This window comes from Fistularia commersonii, chromosome 14 (genome assembly GCF_037954325.1).
Source record: "Fistularia commersonii isolate RoL2024-O1a breed Wild chromosome 14, RoL_Fcom_v1.0, whole genome shotgun sequence".
In the NCBI taxonomy this organism is placed as follows: Eukaryota; Metazoa; Chordata; class Actinopteri; order Syngnathiformes; family Fistulariidae; genus Fistularia; species Fistularia commersonii.
In genome coordinates, this window is record NC_141297.1 from 5,960,078 (window position 1) to 5,976,648 (window position 16,571).

Genomic DNA, 16,571 nt, shown 5'->3' on the forward strand with positions numbered 1-16,571 from the left:
AGCGAAGCTTAATTACTGGAACATAATCACCAAATTCTATTCATGTGGCCGACACCCAAAAATACCCCACAACGATACTTCTGTTTTTGAGGAGGCGAGGAGGCTCTTGGTACCGTAGTTGTCCGCCGGAAGCGTCCTGAACAGATTTTCGGGGAGCCTCTTGTCCTGCAGAGCTCTGGAGAGGGGACTGTTGTCCTCCAAGACGACGTACCCTGCAGGGGACCGAGACGCAGGGTCATTTTTGATTTTAGTCGCAACATTGAAGAGGAGACTTGAGGTCACGGCTCATGCCTGAGGAAGTGGTACTAGGAGGTTCAGTTAGGGGGCAGTGTTCACAAACGTGACATTCATAGGTCTGGTCTGCTTGAAGATAGCGCCCCTGAAAGGTTGTTTCAGGAAAAAGCTTTATGTCTGCCTGTGTGTGTGTGTGCGCCCGTGTGTGTGTTTTTGTGTGCGCCCGTGTGTGTGTTTTTGTGTGCGCCTGTGTGTGTATTATTACATCATTAGTCAGACGAGGCGATGTAACACTCACTAGAGGGCTCCTTTGTACTGTGAACTGTCACTTTAGGGACTCCTGGGCCTGGGGGATTTTTTTTTTCAGAAGACAAGATTATTAAAAAAAAAAAAAAAAAAAGCAGCTGTGTAGAGTTGTGTGTGTACGAGTGTGATTTTACAATTTTTTTTTTTTTTTTTTTACCAAGGCAGTAGAGGGTGAAGTGCGTTTGATTAGGGCTGAATTCAGCTTTGAAGAAGTGACATCCATCTATGAGGTCACAGGAGATGCACTGGCGGTGAAACACACCGTCCAGATCCACGCTTCCAAGCGAGAGAGAGAGAGAGAGAGAGAGAGAGAGAGATAGGGGTTATTGACCACAATCAAGAGAAATCGGGCCGTTGGGGTTTGATTTGCTCCGGGAGAGGGTCGATTGATCGCGGAGATATAAAGGGGAAGTATCAGTATCTGGAGACAAACTACACAGGCAGTGGACTTTTCAGAAACAAATTGAGTTCAATAACGTTAGACGTAAAAGCTGTTATACAGATGGGACCGGGGCCGGGCTCTCTCCCTCCCCAGCGCAACGCCAACTAATTTGATCCCGGATTAATCACGCAGCCGGAGCCATCTTCACGCCTCCCTGACACTGAGCTCACTCTCCAAGCCTAAAGCTATGCGGGCCAATCAAAAGATAGAGAAAGCCGAGGGGCAGCGAGGAAACAGAGCACCGCGTTTGTCACAAGCGGGACCATTTGTCCGGTCAAGACTCTTCGGCAATTTGTCAGCGGAGACAAATGGATGCTCTGCGCTGAGGACTTTAAAAGGGGATGGTCCGGCCGGTTCTCAGGAGTATCAGGGAGTTACTGACAGAAAGGTTAATGGCACAGAGGTGGAAAATAATAGGCGGGGGAGGGGATTAACAGAAGTAACGGAAGAAACAAACAAGCTGGAGCAAACAAGAAATCCGATGCAGCGCCACCGATCTGACCTTTAGCTTAATAATGTCGGCAGTTACGTATGGATTTTTCTTTTTGTTATTTAATGCCTCCGATCGCTGACTTCAATCATACCTCCCTCATCGTTTTGGACTCTCGCCGTTTTTCAAGACTGTTATGATGTATTTCGAGTGTATGTTTTTTTTTAATTGCACACTTATATCACGTACTGGACTACGATGTTTGCAGATGACACTGCGATCTCTATTGAGAGCAGAGAACAGCTGGAGGAAAATCAATAGAGGCGGAGGTATGCGAGACAAAATATGGAACCCAAGTAGATCTTTCAGGCTGCAGGGAGTGGTGATGAAGAAGCTGAAGAAGAAACTAGGTTCAACAGTCCAAAGCAGCGGAGAGTTTGGACAAGAGGTGGTGAAAAGTGTCAGGTGTGATCAAAAAGAATCAGGGTGGATGGGATCAGGAAAGGGTCCATCAGAGCTGGAGTTAGAGACGTTCTGGAGATTAATTTGGTCTGAGATGGTTTAAAGGGAGGAAAGAGGACATGAAGTTAGTCGGTGTGAGAGAAGAGGATGCAGATGAGAGGGTTAGATGGAGGAAGACGATTGGCTGTGGCGACCCCTGAAGGGAGCAGCAGACTCACATACATTATTATTCTCCATCCTCCTGCTAATTAGAGCATATTTCATTTTCGTTTAATTTTATAGAATTACATTTTAGTGTGACACATCTTTTAACGATTTTTTTGGATCCGTTTCATCATGTGTGACTGATTAAAAGAAATCCAGCGGTGTAAAAGTTACTGTCTCATGACTGAAGCGTGATGCTCGCTACCGAGGGCCTAACAGTGTGTGTCTGTTAAAGACGAGTCCCATGGTGGGAACCGAAAACATGACTTGCATAAAACTTAAACTTGGTACACGTCAGAGTATTTTTAGCCGTTTAAAAAACAGCCCCTCATCTAAAAATGCAAAGAACAAAAAATAAGACAGAAGAGAAATTCAGATTCTCTTGAAAAAACATTTCAGGGAACTAAGGGAAGTTGACATAAACTTACACTTTAGTTTTTTTATTTTTCTTGGATGATACAATTAGAACTACTAAAATTAAGTATAAAATTAAAAAAAATGACTTTTTAAGCAGCTGTTTCTGTATAAAGCCAGCCCCGCGCCATATTAATATCTCAAAAGTTATTAATGAAAGTAATAAACTTTAACTTTGCTCCAGTGTGTAAATTACTGCAGCCACGAAGCTGCTTACAGTGCAGTCCGAAATCAATCTTGCAGCTCAGAAGGCGTGCCTAGGTACAAAATACGATTAAATCAAAAATTAAAAATAAACAACAATTCACCTCGATGGGTTTAAAAGCATGGGTGTTGATGACGTGCAGAAAATGCAGATGTGTGTGTGTCAAACACAGGGACTCTGAATAACAAATTATCTGCAAAATTAATTGCACCTATTAAATTATCATATTCTGCAGTCCAGTTATGAATACGATGAAGTTGGTAGGGAATAATTCATTTTGATAAATGTTTGAATTTAATTTTTAGATTTTTTTTAATAAGGGCAATACATTATATATATATATATATATATATATATATATATATATATATATATATATATATATAAAAATGCTAGAAAATAAATAATGTCTTTTTCACTCCATGTTTTTTGACCGACTGTAGCGTCAGGTCACCCAGGCGTTCACGAGGGAAGAGCAAAAAAAAATCAATCAATCAATCAATCAATACATTATCAACAATACCCAGCAGGATCATGTCTATGATTCAGTTTTAGCAGAAGTACGGCATCTTACCTGTAAAGGTGTCTGCTCTGTCGAGACTCCTCCGTGCTCAGGAAGTAGCTGATGAGGACGAAAAGAGAAAACCGCCATGTAACACAGATCGAGACGTATGGATTTGACCGTACAGTTGCGTTTTTTTTGTCTTTTGCCAAGTGAAATGTGGGGGTAAATTCACTAGCCTGTAATGTGTGAGGGTTCTCATTCATCCGAGCTGTCAAATCCTATCATGGCAACCGGACATGGAGATGTTTCATATCACACCCATGAGGCTTCGGACTGTCGGGAGTTTGCGGTAAATAGTTTCTGGTGTTGGGATTGGAAGTTGATAGGGTTCATCAAGTCAAGCTGAGACAGATTTGATTTGTATGGCGCTAAATTACAACGCGGTTGTCTCATGACGCTTTTCATGTCGAGCAGGATGGACACTTTAAATTGATTGACAGAAACCCGACATTCCCCCTTGAGCGAGCACTTGGCCAGGGAACATTTCCTTTTACCGGGCAGAATTTCTCAGACAGATCCAAGCTCAATGTGGGCAGTCTCCTGTCTCAACAGGTGGGGGTTGATTTACTATAACCAATCCTTTCAATTTTAACCAACGCGCCTAATCCGAGCAGTTGTACAGGAAGTCCTCGTTTTTTTTCGACGTCCTCTATGGCGTTTCGTGGTTACGTTGCCATCCCCCTTTCATTTAATTAACAAATAAACGAGTTGAGCGGACGAATCCAGTATGTCGTGATGTGGCGCTGTACGAGGAAGAAGGCTTTGTTTACATTCGCCGGTTGTTCCTTCATTTGCTTTTGTTGTTTTTTGGAAACTTTTTTGCCTTTCGTTAAGTTTCAAAGCATAAGTCAGGCTCTTCTGATGGCGGTACTTTGACTAAGAGGAAATCCAGCTCCGTGGATGTGAAATTAGATGTAACATCGGCCTATTTCTCGACCCATGTCGCTAAATTGTCTTGGTGATTATCGGTGATAAAAAGCGTATACTTGAACATGTGAAAGGATCTGCTTCTGCCGGATGTGAGTTCCAATTAAATGCAATAAAAAAATCCGGGAATTTGAGCAATAGGAGTGGAATTCCGATGTAAGTCGAGAACCTGAATCCAAAAAAAGCTTAAGAAAAAAAAAATTATTAAAAGCGAAAAATATTGAACTTTTTAATCAAAGATAACTTCAAGTTTCCTTTTGCAATGAAACTTCTTTATACTAGAATAAAACAATGCTTTTAGACAAAGCTCAGCAGGTATTATTATATGTAAATTTAATGTAAAGTATACAAAAGCCGAGGCTTAAATCCATTCAAGCGTTTCTCCCTATGGCCACTAGGGGGTTCACTGAACCTACTGAACCAGTGCAAAAATGCGCCTGTGCCTTCGGCTTCCTCATAACTATTCAAGAACATCATCATTTATTAAACGAATCTACACATATTTACATAATGCTGTGTGTTAATAGCGTCAAGGTATCACATTTAATGTTCCGAGGCACCGTCAATGACGCGCGATTCAATAATTAAAGCGGGAGGTGGCAGCGGGACGAAAAAAAAAAGCATCGGTTTGGAGGCAGAGCAGTGACGACCCGTGACTTGTTGGACCGAAGGGTCTCGTTTGATCGACTTGATTCGATTCTCCGCTCACACCTCGGCCAACCGCCTCACTGGAGGGGGTGTTCTTTCCCCAGAAGGATAAAGGCAGACTTAAGCAATAATCCGAGCGCGAGACAGTAATCCTTAACCCTGCCGTAAGTAAAGTTAGGCCCAAAAACACCTCCAATGACCTTTTGAACCAAAATATACAGAATATAAACTGTTTATTACCTGCTCCTCAATGAAAATGTGGTGTGTGTGTGTGTGTGTGTGTGTGTGTGTGTGTGTGTGTGTGTGTGTGTGTGTGTGTGTGTGTGTGTGTGTGTGTGTGTGTGCGTGTGTGTGTGTGTGTGTATTTTGGATGCTTAAAGCTCTAGGCCAAAACCAAACAACTGCAGATATTCTTACTTTGTGTTGTGTTTTCTTTAATGGTTTGTATTTATTAGCATAAAATTAGCTTAAATGGGACATGGGCGATCAAAATAGATGCAGGGAGTAAATAAAATCCGTCCTTTTTTTTTTTTTTTCATTAACGGTGAGATTGAGATTAAAAATGAAGGGGTGTGAAAACTCAAAATGAGAAATTATTACGGGAACCTGCACGCCAGATGATAAAATGCCCCAGCTGGGGTTATTCAGAGTTGCGGTTCTCTCCAAATCAAAATCTATCCCCCAGCAAGAGATCATTTTAATGGCTGCCACTGATCTGCTCCCGGGCCGTGTCATTGTACATTCATAGCGAGGGGCTGTGGGCTGCTTAAAAAAAAAAAAAGAAAAAAAAAGAAAAAGCCCCGGGGCTTGATTTAACACCGCAATCTCACGTACATCTTCCCAGCCTTCTCGTCGAGGGCGCAGAGCAAGGTGACGTCCCAGCTCCCCGATGTCAGGAAGCGAGGCGGGACAGAGGGCACGGCGGCCTGCGTGTCACAGAAGCCGAGGAAAAACAGAGGTGTGAGCGGGCGGACGCGTCAGGCAAAAATAGCTGCGGGAAGGGAGAATATGTACGTCCGAGGAGGACTCCGACAGCTCGGTAAACTACAAGCCTGACAGAAAACAGAACTCAATTCTTGTGACATAACACCCCTAGCCCCGGGGGTGTCATTAGGTTTTGTTCACTCGCCCTGCTTCCGTGTGAATCTGCTTCATTCCTTTAAGGATAGACGGTGTAAACAGGCATCAAATGGCTATGTGAGCGTGGCGGGCAGAAGGAAAGGGGGATTACACGCTGGAGTAAAAGTTAACCGCCCCCTTGGGGGGGACCAACCTGGACCGAGAGGCCGGCGACGTGGTGGAACTCCCCCCGTGCGCCTTGCTTGGCAGGCAGGACGGTATAAAACACGGAGCCGTCCGCCGAGAACAGCGGCACATCCTGCTGAAAAGGAGGAAGTTAACGGGAGGTCAGCTGGGATGGATGGGGGAAATAATATTCAGTAATGAGAAAAGTGTACCTGCCGCTGATTATGCACAATATCCATGGTCATTTTGTGTTTCTAGAAACAGGGGAGAGCGTTATTCACATTAAAAAAAAATGTTTTACCACCATACACGCATAAATCTTTTTTAAGTTTATGAAATTCTGAATAGCCCATTAATAAGGAATTAGCCTTGGATAAATTCATACCGCGAGGATTTCACGCAAAAGGGAACAAGCCGGGGTTCTTTCTTCAAGCTCAGTTAAAAAAAAAAAAAAAACGACCTTAAATATTAATCCGGCCGTTGGAGAGTCGAGGGCGTAAAGAAATCAATCCCGACTCCCAACACCGCGCGGGAAAGTAGAAAAATGCCATTAAGGCTGAATATTGCAGCAGGGGGTCCTCCGGGTCGCTAATGTGGAAAGACTGATGACGGCTCACCTCGGAGCAGGCCCCCGTGGTGGCCTCGCACACGCACAGCACTGATTGGTTCTGGGCGCGGTTTAGCCAGCGAACCGCCAGCCGCGTGCTGCTGATCCAAGTCACCATGGAGATGTAACTGTCTCTGAGGAGGCCGTGCACAAAATAGAAAAAAACAAGAGAGGTTTAAAATCAGACGCCTGAGGTGATGGGGCGCCCGGTTGGGTCGACCCCGGTTTTTGCTTTGAGAAGGTGTCAGACTTTTTCAGGAACCCGAACACCTCGGGACTTAGCTCCTTATTTATATTATTTTTATTTTTTGTTGACAATGATTCCTTGAGGGATTCAACGGCAACTGCAAATTCGGGGCACGTGTCGTGACTTTAGCTACGGTGTATTCAAAAGGAGCTGTCACAAAGGAGAAACTCATTCATTATCTATATTGTTTATCCCTCCTGCCAAGGTAGTGCCTGTCACTGGGCGAGAGACACATTTAGACACACAACCATTCATCCTTTCATTCATGAAGACATATAGAGACTATTTCATTCACTCTCTCACTCACGAGTCATAAATAGACACACAGCCATTCACCTTCTCACTTATGACATCATATAGACAGAGATATACAACCATTCATGTTATGGAACCCTCTCATTCATATAGAGACAAGCAACCGTTCACCCTCTCATTCCAGTCATGCAACCATCCACTCACTCATTCATTATGTCATCTCGAGATATACAATCATTCACCCTCTCATTCACACATCTGGGTTATTTAGGGGATCCAGTGAAAAGCTAAGCAGATACAGGGAGACCCCACCCACCCACCCACCCACCCTTGTCGGAATTGAACCGGGAACCTTCTTGCTGAGAGGCTGAAAAAGTCTAAACTTTTAGCGTCTCCCTCTTGAGAAAAAAGTGACAGCAAACAATTGATCAAACAGGGGCGGATCAGGAGCCAGACGTGCGAGAATCATTTAAAAACGCAAACACAAAGCGTGCCATCTCCGGCAGGTAACCTGTCTGATGCCTTATTTGAAGAGTACAGGCTTTTGCTGTCAAAGAGTTAATTCCCAACGGCACCGCAAACAGATTGCGGTGCACGCTTGATCTGCAGACTGTCTTTGTCTACCTACGCGGACCGCAGCGCTCGGAGTAGACGGGCGCGTGCATCCTTTGGTTTTCCGGAGAGAACTGGGACGGCGAGGCGAGATCTGGTGAAAACATGAAGGGACTACCTGGCCCGGAGGGAGTCGGGGGGCATCATCTCCAGGGTGTGAGCCGGACCGTACAGGTTCACCACAAACAGACTGGCCGACGGGATGCTTGAACCGGCCTGCCGGGCAAAGTTTATGAATTATCTTCACGCAGGCGGTCAATATGTTCATATAAAACAAATACATGGTACAATATGTATCTCACATGCAATTCATTTGCAACTGCTGGCACACAAGACGCTTCCTTGGTCTTTCCTTCAAGCGTTGCCGGTCTATTTATGTTTATTTTTTAGGCGGATGTCACAAATTGTGCTCCCGGATCCGACTGAGATTCAAGAAAAAAACGAGTTCAGGAGTTTCTTGCGGAGATATTGCATGCTGCATGCATATTGCATGCTGCATGGTCTGCGTGCTGAAACATATTGTACTTTGGACAGGACACTGATCGCCCCGCTTGCTCCCTACGGTATGCTTAGCGCCTAGCGGGGCAACTTTGCCGCCATCGATGTGATGCTACATAAGTGAAGACCATTTCCCTAGTATAGGAGGTGACGCATTTTCTTCTGTAGCATAAAATGTGATCATATTTTGGTGCTTGAATTCAGAGAACTCACTTTTCAATATAACTTCCTCATATATTGTTGAATAAGCAAACAGTGCGACAAGGGACCTAAAATGGGCCTTAAGGCTTTCCTGCTCAAGAAGCTCTCCTGAAAGGACTCCCCAGTATCTGCGATGAATTCCTTCGACATGCAGAAGCTCTAACATTCATCACTGGGAACTAGAGGAAAAACAAATATCCTACCGGCGAGTCAAACCAAAAAAATACCAGCAGATTTTTTTCCGGGCCGGTGTCACCGCCAGGTTCGCTCGAAGCCCGGATGAATGTCTCCAGCGGCTGTTAGCAGAAATGTTCCAAGGCTGCGGCGTGATATTAAAATTCTGCGCTGCCCGGCCAGGCTGTCAAGTCTGAGCCCGAGTCTCAGTTGAGCTGTTTCACCGCTCACTTAAACTCCATGACCACGAAGGAGGAGGATTTCCTGCTACAAACGCTACATCCTGTCTGCCCACCCCCCCATCACTCACCTTGGGATAAGGGAAGACCATATTGGAGGGGTAAAGACCACCAAGGAATTGGGGTATTTCCATCACAGGGGTGGCAGAGTTGTTGATGGTGAGGTACGCCAGCCGGGCGCCATCCATTGACCACCAGTGGGCGACGTAATTCAGGAGCACCTCCTCTGTTTTTTAAAAGATGGACAATCAGTGGAACCGTCTGTCCGGTTCAAGGTCGAGTCATAAGGCGATGTAAGGCGACGAGCCCCCACCCTCATAGGTCCAGTCCGAGAGCCCGTTGGCTACGCTGCGCTCCTGCCCCGTGGTCGTGAGCTGCAGGGGCGCGCTGGTCACACCGGGCATGTAGTAGATGTCACCGTCGGACACGTACGCCTGGCACGGAGCGGCACAATCAGTCAGCGCACGTCCATTATCGGAGGCTGGGGTTTCAGCGGCGAGCGCGCGGGACGGTGTCCAAAAGTGAATTAATCAGTGGCCTGAAAGGAGTTGGTCGGAGCTAATGCATCTTTACTCGCCAGTTAATGTGAAAGCGGATTAGAGCCGGCATCGGGGCCAGAGCCAATTAAAATGCAGGCCATGGTATGAATATCATCAGTGTAAAACAAACCCATTACAAGGAAGCGAACGGCGGCTAGCTCGCAGCTCCTCCCGACGAAGACGCAGCGCCACTGATGTATCTATAAACGCGAGTGCCTCAAATCTCAGATCTTCGTCACGTCGCATTGAGGAGGACCGATCTGGTGAAGGAGAGCGCGGCTCACCAGCTGGTTCCCCTGAGGGCCCCAGGAAGCATACTGCAATGATGCCTTCTGCCTCTGGGGCGGGTTCAGCTCCCGGAGATCCCTGGAAAACACACACACACACACACGTGCAAACTCTGGTTCAAGTGGTCTCAAGGACAAGCGAGCCGCTCTAAAGCCCCCTGAGATCCATCCATACCAGAGATACCATAACAGAGCAAGATGCAGAGGGGGGAGATGGAACAGGACGGGGCTGGATCATGCAAAAGTGCAGCGTTTTCTTCTCCTCGGGACAGGCACGGACGGACGGACGGGGGGGGGGGGGGGGGGGGGTTCCTCAGGCAATGGTGAGCTTTTAACGGGCTCCTCCTGAAAATGGCTTCTTTTCTGAGCTTTTTTCTTCGGGGAATCCAGTGACCACCCCCCCGCCGCCATTTACACCCTACACAGTTTTGAAAATGCTTAACATGAGTCTCAGGCAGTGAGGGTCTGATGTGCAGTGCAAACCTCATGTTGGAAAATGGAACCGGAATATCAAACAAGAACCCACTCACGAATGAATGCATGTCTGACGGAAACACTGATCGGATGAGGTTATCTTTTTTTTTTTTTTTTTTTTGTCTCGACGCCAGGTCTGCTTGCATGGCTAACGCCCGTTCATGCCCGATGCAGCCCATGCATTAACATTCATGATTCCACCTACCCATTAGCCACACTGTAGATAGCATAGGAGGCTGTGAAGGACTGAGAGAACACCTGAAAGAGGTAGAGGATATCATGCATACAGAGGCTCTGCACTCAAATGACAACGCGCACGTTTTGGCGTTCCAACATGCTTATTACACAGGTATAAAGGGAGGAACGCTGTCGGGAGGGGCGATTTTTTTTTTTTTTTTTTTTTTAAAGAGAAGTAAGAAACAAGCGTAAAGGTCAAATGAAACGGTTGTGACGACATATACAGTATCACGGTCAGTTGATATTATGAATCTGCTCGTGTATTTTCCCAGGCCTCCTGCATTAGGCGGCTTATTGCTATTAAGGAGTAGCAAACCACATCTGACAATCTAAATTTATTACCCCGGGAAAGCGCTACAAGCCGAGTTAACCGCTTGTGTGTGCGTGTGGTCATTTGACCGTACAACCAGTCCCTTCGGTGCACGTTCGTTCTTACCCGACCACCGAAAAACCAACTGAGCTTAATTCAAAAGTCATTAAACCGGCGGCGAGGCAATTTCGTCCACGTTTCATCAACTAGCGTGTCACGATAACACAGAATCAGACCCCGGGAAGCCTTCAAAGTAAGAAACTCAGAGAAAGAGAATGAGTCACCATTAAACAAATGGCAGAAAATGAGAGGCATTGTTTTTAAATGGCGTCATTACCGCTAATATCCTTCCTGGCGAGGACCGTTGCGGTGGGTAACCCTGACACGGGCCTCACTAGCGCGTACAATAATTGAATTAACACACCGAGGAGGACCAAAGACTAGAATCGATCGACGTTTGTGTGCCAGTGCCTATCGATCGCAACATTACCTGATGAATTCTAGGTAATTTATCGACCCCTATACCAGTTTTTTTTTTTTTTAAGAAAGAGCAGCAGGCAGGCTATTTGCCCACTGGCCTCTGAAAGCCAGAGCCTCCAGGAAAACTAGTCCCTAAAGAAATTAAATGTCACATCCTCTGAGGAGCACACTTAGGAGTGAAATTGGATTTTTTTTTTTTTTTCCTCCACCTTGTTGTTTTGCGGGTTGTTATAAAATGCACGTATGCACAGAAGCTGCATGGGCTCGGGGTGGGGGGGTGGAGGGGGGGGGTAAATAAATTCTTCGGCTATTGAATTGAAAACAGGTGGAAGGAGGGCAGAGGCGTGAGAATAATTTTGTTCCAGTTACGATGGCGGGATTTGGGAAAAAAAACGGAGGATGTGTTTCACCGCCACACCGGTCAGCACCATCTAATTTATGAATCCCAAGATAACTTTTTCCCTCCGTTTCCGTTTCGCACCGGGAGTCTCATATTCTATTTTATTATGTATGTTGATATTGCTGTGCTGTTTCACACAGAAGTATTTAAATGTCTTTGATTCATGGTAACCGAAGTCATAAATATATATATATATATATATATATTTTTTTTTTTCCTAAAAAGTAATTATCCTTTACTCCCACTTGCACGATATTGATGCCCTTAAAAGTAATGCAGACGTAAGGCGCTGAGGCACTTTAGGAATCCCGAGGCGTTCCCAGGTCTGTCAGGACATGGAGTCCCTCCAGCGTGTCCTGGGTCTTCCTCAGGACCTCCTACCGGTTGGACGTACGCGAGAACACCTCACCGGTGAGGCGTTCTGACCAGATGCACCAGCTCCTTAGGGAAAGCCAGGGACACCCTGCCAAGAAAAGTCATTTCGGTCACGGATCCAGCTCGTGACATTGTATGACCAAGTCTTAAAAATCTGCAATAGTAGCTGAAATGACTTGTCGAACAGTTAAACCGGTCAAAAAAAAACAAAAGAGAACAAAAAGACAGAGCTATCTCGGCCGGATCCTCTTCTCGCTTTCCCTGAAAAAAACGTCCAACCGTCTGTTTCGGAAATCTTCCTCATTAAAATCCAAATCCCACCTTTTGAGGGCGAGCGCCACCTTGTCATTCTCGCTTTTTTTTCTCCGCCTGTTAATTTTCGGATCTTGAGTCCTGAGTTTTTCTCTCCTTTTGTGTTCCCAGCCTGAAAACGCCTTTTGTTCTTTTCTGTTTGTTAAATATTACATGACCAATTGGTTCACCTTCCAGCGGCTCTCGTAAAAGCGGGGAACCTCGGCAACCGGAGGCCGACGGGCGAGCGGTCATTGGGTGTGTTTGTGTGTGTGTATGTGTGGAGGGGGTTGAAGCCTCTTTATGATTTGTTAAAAAATGAAGCGATCCAGCCGGTGATGAAACATCATGACGCCGGCGGCGGAGATTTTGTGTCGCCGTGCGTTCGCGTGATAAACCGTCAGCGAAAGCGAGCGCATCCGTCTTAGTGAGCGGGTGGGAATTTTAATACGCCTGCCAGAGGTGCATCATAAATCCCCCACATCGCTCAGCTTGTCAGCCCCCAACCCTCCCAAGTATCCAACCCTCCACGCCGTCTCGATAAAACACTCACAAGGGAGTGTAGAGTAAATGTGACAGAGGAAACACGGGGGATTACACATCTTTTGCACGAGAGCAGATGTTAGGATCTATGTTGAGTTTTGGACGAGGAGGCGACGACGTCCAACCCCCCCCCCCCCCCCGCTACAATCTGCTACATTTTATCTGCCCCCCCACACATGGAAACTGCAACCGGCCCATTTCCCTTCGCCATAATTCCACAAAAGCTCTTTTTTGTTCTTTTTTTTCTTTTAACTCTCAACTGCACGGCCTTCACGCTATTAAACATAAGTAGCGTGATCTCTTCTGTTCTGATCCACACACACAATAACCTGTTTCTCTCTTGTTCCTGTGAAGCCAAATCCCTGTACCATCGAATCAAAAGGTATTTATTTTTCCGCCCACCCCAGATGAAACACCCCCCCACTCCCGAGTGAGCACCATCACGGGTCGGTCGTGTTTTTTTTAACTTTCCTACATCTTGCATGTGCATGTACTGCATATCCGCGCAGCTCTAAGGAGATCTCTTTCTAAGCAGTGTGTCCGAGCCCATTTTTCCTCCCTCCTTCTAGCAGCTTTTCCAGGTTTCCCCCTCCCCGCCACCACCACCACCACCAGCTCTCCCTCTCCTCTTCTCTGCTCGCTCTTCTTCTGAGCGGCGAAGCCAAACTGCACCAGTCAGCACAATCCCCCCACCCACCCTCCGAGAGATAGACCGAAGAGAGTGAGTGAGAGCGAGGAAGATGGAGCGGGAGGGAGAAGAACGGAGCGGGAAAGACGGAGAGAATAGAGAGAATGGCGCCCACACGCATAAATTGCAATGGCGCCCGCACATGTCTCGATATATTCGAGGTGGCATGTCCAAAACCTTCCCAGCATGCACAAACACACACACACACACACTCACACACATAGCATACAAATGAGAGCAGACAATTCCTGCAGATATCAAAGGGGGTATGCTAATTGCATGACACCCCCCCCCCCCCCAAAAAAAAAAAAACATCCCATAAACCGCGAGAAGAAAGCGCCTCAGCCTGGTTGTCCACCGAGACGTATGCGAAGTGATGGGAGGTGTGTTAAACGCTCAATAATTCAGTTAAGACAGATTCACTCTATTTGTGAGGGGTGCTGTAACACAGCAACAGGCTCATTATACCAAACACACACACACTCCTGCACACGCGCGGGCACACACGGCAAATATGATATGCAGTGATTAGAACAGATTCAAAGGGAAACCAAGGAGACAGAGGCAGGAGCCAAAAATGAAAAATCGAGGAGACGGGAGGGAGGGGGGGGGGCTCCGGAGGTTTAGCCCCCGGTTCCTTTTACTTGCACATTACGCGACGCTCCTGCCCTTTGGAGGGAAGGAGTCAACTGTTTATTAATGACGCTGGTATTTACAGGGGCAAGATGGCCGACTGGGGGGGTATTAGGGTGGCTACGCCGTATGCCTGCGAGCCAAACCACCTGCGGTTGTGATTCTCCTCATTATGAACCCCCCCAAAACCAGACTGAAATAGCCGGGTGATTTCATTACTCCAACTTTACCTCCATAACCCCCCCCATACCTCCTTTCGCTCCGCCCCCCCAGCCTCCGCACCTTCTGCCATCATCCAGTTTAAATATTCAACTCCCCATATGTTCTCTCGGTCGCTCTCCGAGAGCCGAGGATCGCTGCAGTTGCAGAATCGGCTCCTCCTTCATGTTCACGTCGCTCTTCGCCACCCTCCTCTTCTTTTTTTTTTCCGACGGGGCTGAGATTAGGATGCGTGTCGTCGTTGTTTCCGAGCCACCGGTGGCCTGCCAGACATGCAGGGGTAACGGCGTCTCTTTGATATTAATGGATAATTCATGGACCGGCTTGTTTCCTGAGGGCACGGATCTCGATGGCGCTTTCGGGAGTAAATACAAGTCGGGTTGGCATTTACCAAAGAAATATATATATAATAAGAAAGGAAACTTACCGGTCGAATGTTAAATGCCAAGAGGATAAACCTCTTGTCTGCAGACACTTGGAATTTAGTATTTGCCAAGTCCTGAAACAGAGAGAAAAAAGAAAGAAAAAACATGTTATCTCTGGTGAGGGGAATTGGGTTGCAGATATCTTGTTTATCACCGAAATGTTTTGCTTTCTCCACAAAGTCGCAAACCACTGTCAGCATTTCGACATGAGGAAAATCTTATCTGGCATTAAAAAAAAAAAAGAATAGACAACATCGTAATCCAAAGATTCTGATTGAACTTGAGAATGTGTGTTTTTTTTCTTGATTTTGACGTGTCTGTCAACAGATAAGCTAATTTTTGAGAAAAGTTAAAGTTACCGATATCCCATCAGGCATTTCTCTCATGAAGCTATCATTGTATCATATTACCCTATAGCTGTTAGCACGGCGGTTAATAAATGCTAGCACTCTGCTAACAGACCTGCTCCTTCTGTTGTCATTGGACTACTGTGTTTTGATTTGTTGTGAAGTTGAATCTGATTTGAGTCAATCAAATCACTGGGTAAATTAAATGAAATAAAATAAGTTTGCAGGAAAGGAAGGATTTTTTTTTTAATTCTTAGGCGAAGGTTGAATTTAGAGGTGAATAACTTAGCAGAGGCGAATGAGCTCCAGGTTTTGTCGGCTAATCCTTGCCGAAGCGCCGCTTCTTTTTAGTGTCGTCTGGCCCCGTGTCGTTCCCTCGAGGATGTTATCTATCGCCGTGAGACTAATGATGTCTGGATTTTTTGCGCTTGTTAAAACCTTAGAAATAAATAAATTAAATATCGGGGGCCATTTACATAATTGTCTTAAGGAGATTAGCGCTTCGAAGCCTGGTGGTTTCCTGCCAGGAGGTTAGCGACAAAAGAAAATAAAGGAGCTTTGGCTGAAGCCCGGGATTAAAACCTTTGACATTTTGGACTATTTGGTACCGCCGTGTCGAACTCTAAAGTTTTTTTTCCGCAAAGTTTTGACTCCTGGCTCGACGGAACAATTCAAGTCACTCATTCACTCTGGATATTTTTTTTAATTAAGAATCCAACTAAGCCCCTTCTTGTCTCTCCGCCGGCGTCGATCCATTGTTTTTGTTTTACCGTGTCCTGAATACCGGATTCCCATCGAAGCGAGGATGATTACCATATCCGCCGGCTCAATATTAATGAAAAGTCAATTCTTACATCACGTCTAATAATATTTGAACGCGAGATTGGATGGAATCACGCTGAAAATGATTATCTTGTAATATCAACGGCGCGAACACGTGAAACGCGAGGAACCACCCGGCGAACAACAGGTTAAAATATTCTCCATCTCGTTTCGATAACAAGCACTGAATCGAAAGGGAATCGAGCCCAGCTGGCGCTGAATTTCAAATCCAACTCGTCAATTTTTTTTGTTTTAATCACCGCGGGCTCGGAGGAGGCCTTGAATCCCATGAAACACCGCTCTGGAAATATGATAAATAAATTAAAACTCAGCCGCTATCAGTCGGTTTGTCTTTCTTTTTCGACTGAAGCGCGAGACGCGGCGCCGCTGTTAAATTTCGATGACGTGACGAAGACGATGAACGCCTTCCCCGTCCGCCCGTGGCCTCATCAACCCCTTTGAACCCTTCGGTCTCCGTTGGGTTCCTTCAGTCCTCAAATTAAAGCTCCGGTGTGCTTCGAGCCGGTGGTCGACCCCCAACCTCCTGCCTGCAGGCGGAAGCGAGATGTTCGCCTTGAAAAGCTCC

General features: G+C 46.1%; 1 protein-coding gene across 3 annotated transcripts in view; it reads right to left on the reverse strand.

Moving 5' to 3' along the window:
* Positions 1-16,571, reverse strand: part of LOC147227080 (inactive dipeptidyl peptidase 10) — a 40,204-nt gene that overhangs the window by 3,815 nt on the left and 19,818 nt on the right. Inside the window, exons 5-18 of one of the 3 annotated variants that reach the window (XM_086159812.1) lie at positions 14,819-14,890; positions 10,421-10,473; positions 9,739-9,820; positions 9,229-9,349; positions 8,987-9,141; positions 7,922-8,019; positions 6,700-6,823; positions 6,295-6,336; positions 6,111-6,215; positions 5,672-5,763; positions 3,272-3,319; positions 698-816; positions 533-580; positions 114-212 (exon numbers count right to left, since the gene is read on the reverse strand). In XM_086159812.1, coding sequence (XP_086015938.1) covers positions 114-212; positions 533-580; positions 698-816; positions 3,272-3,319; positions 5,672-5,763; positions 6,111-6,215; positions 6,295-6,336; positions 6,700-6,823; positions 7,922-8,019; positions 8,987-9,141; positions 9,229-9,349; positions 9,739-9,820; positions 10,421-10,473; positions 14,819-14,890 — 1,258 coding nt within the window. Of the gene's footprint in view, positions 1-113; positions 213-532; positions 581-697; positions 817-3,271; positions 3,320-5,671; positions 5,764-6,110; positions 6,219-6,294; positions 6,337-6,699; positions 6,824-7,921; positions 8,020-8,986; positions 9,142-9,228; positions 9,350-9,738; positions 9,821-10,420; positions 10,474-14,818; positions 14,891-16,571 lie in introns of all 3 variants that reach the window. The other 2 variants (XM_086159811.1, XM_086159813.1) reach the window with 2 other exon arrangements.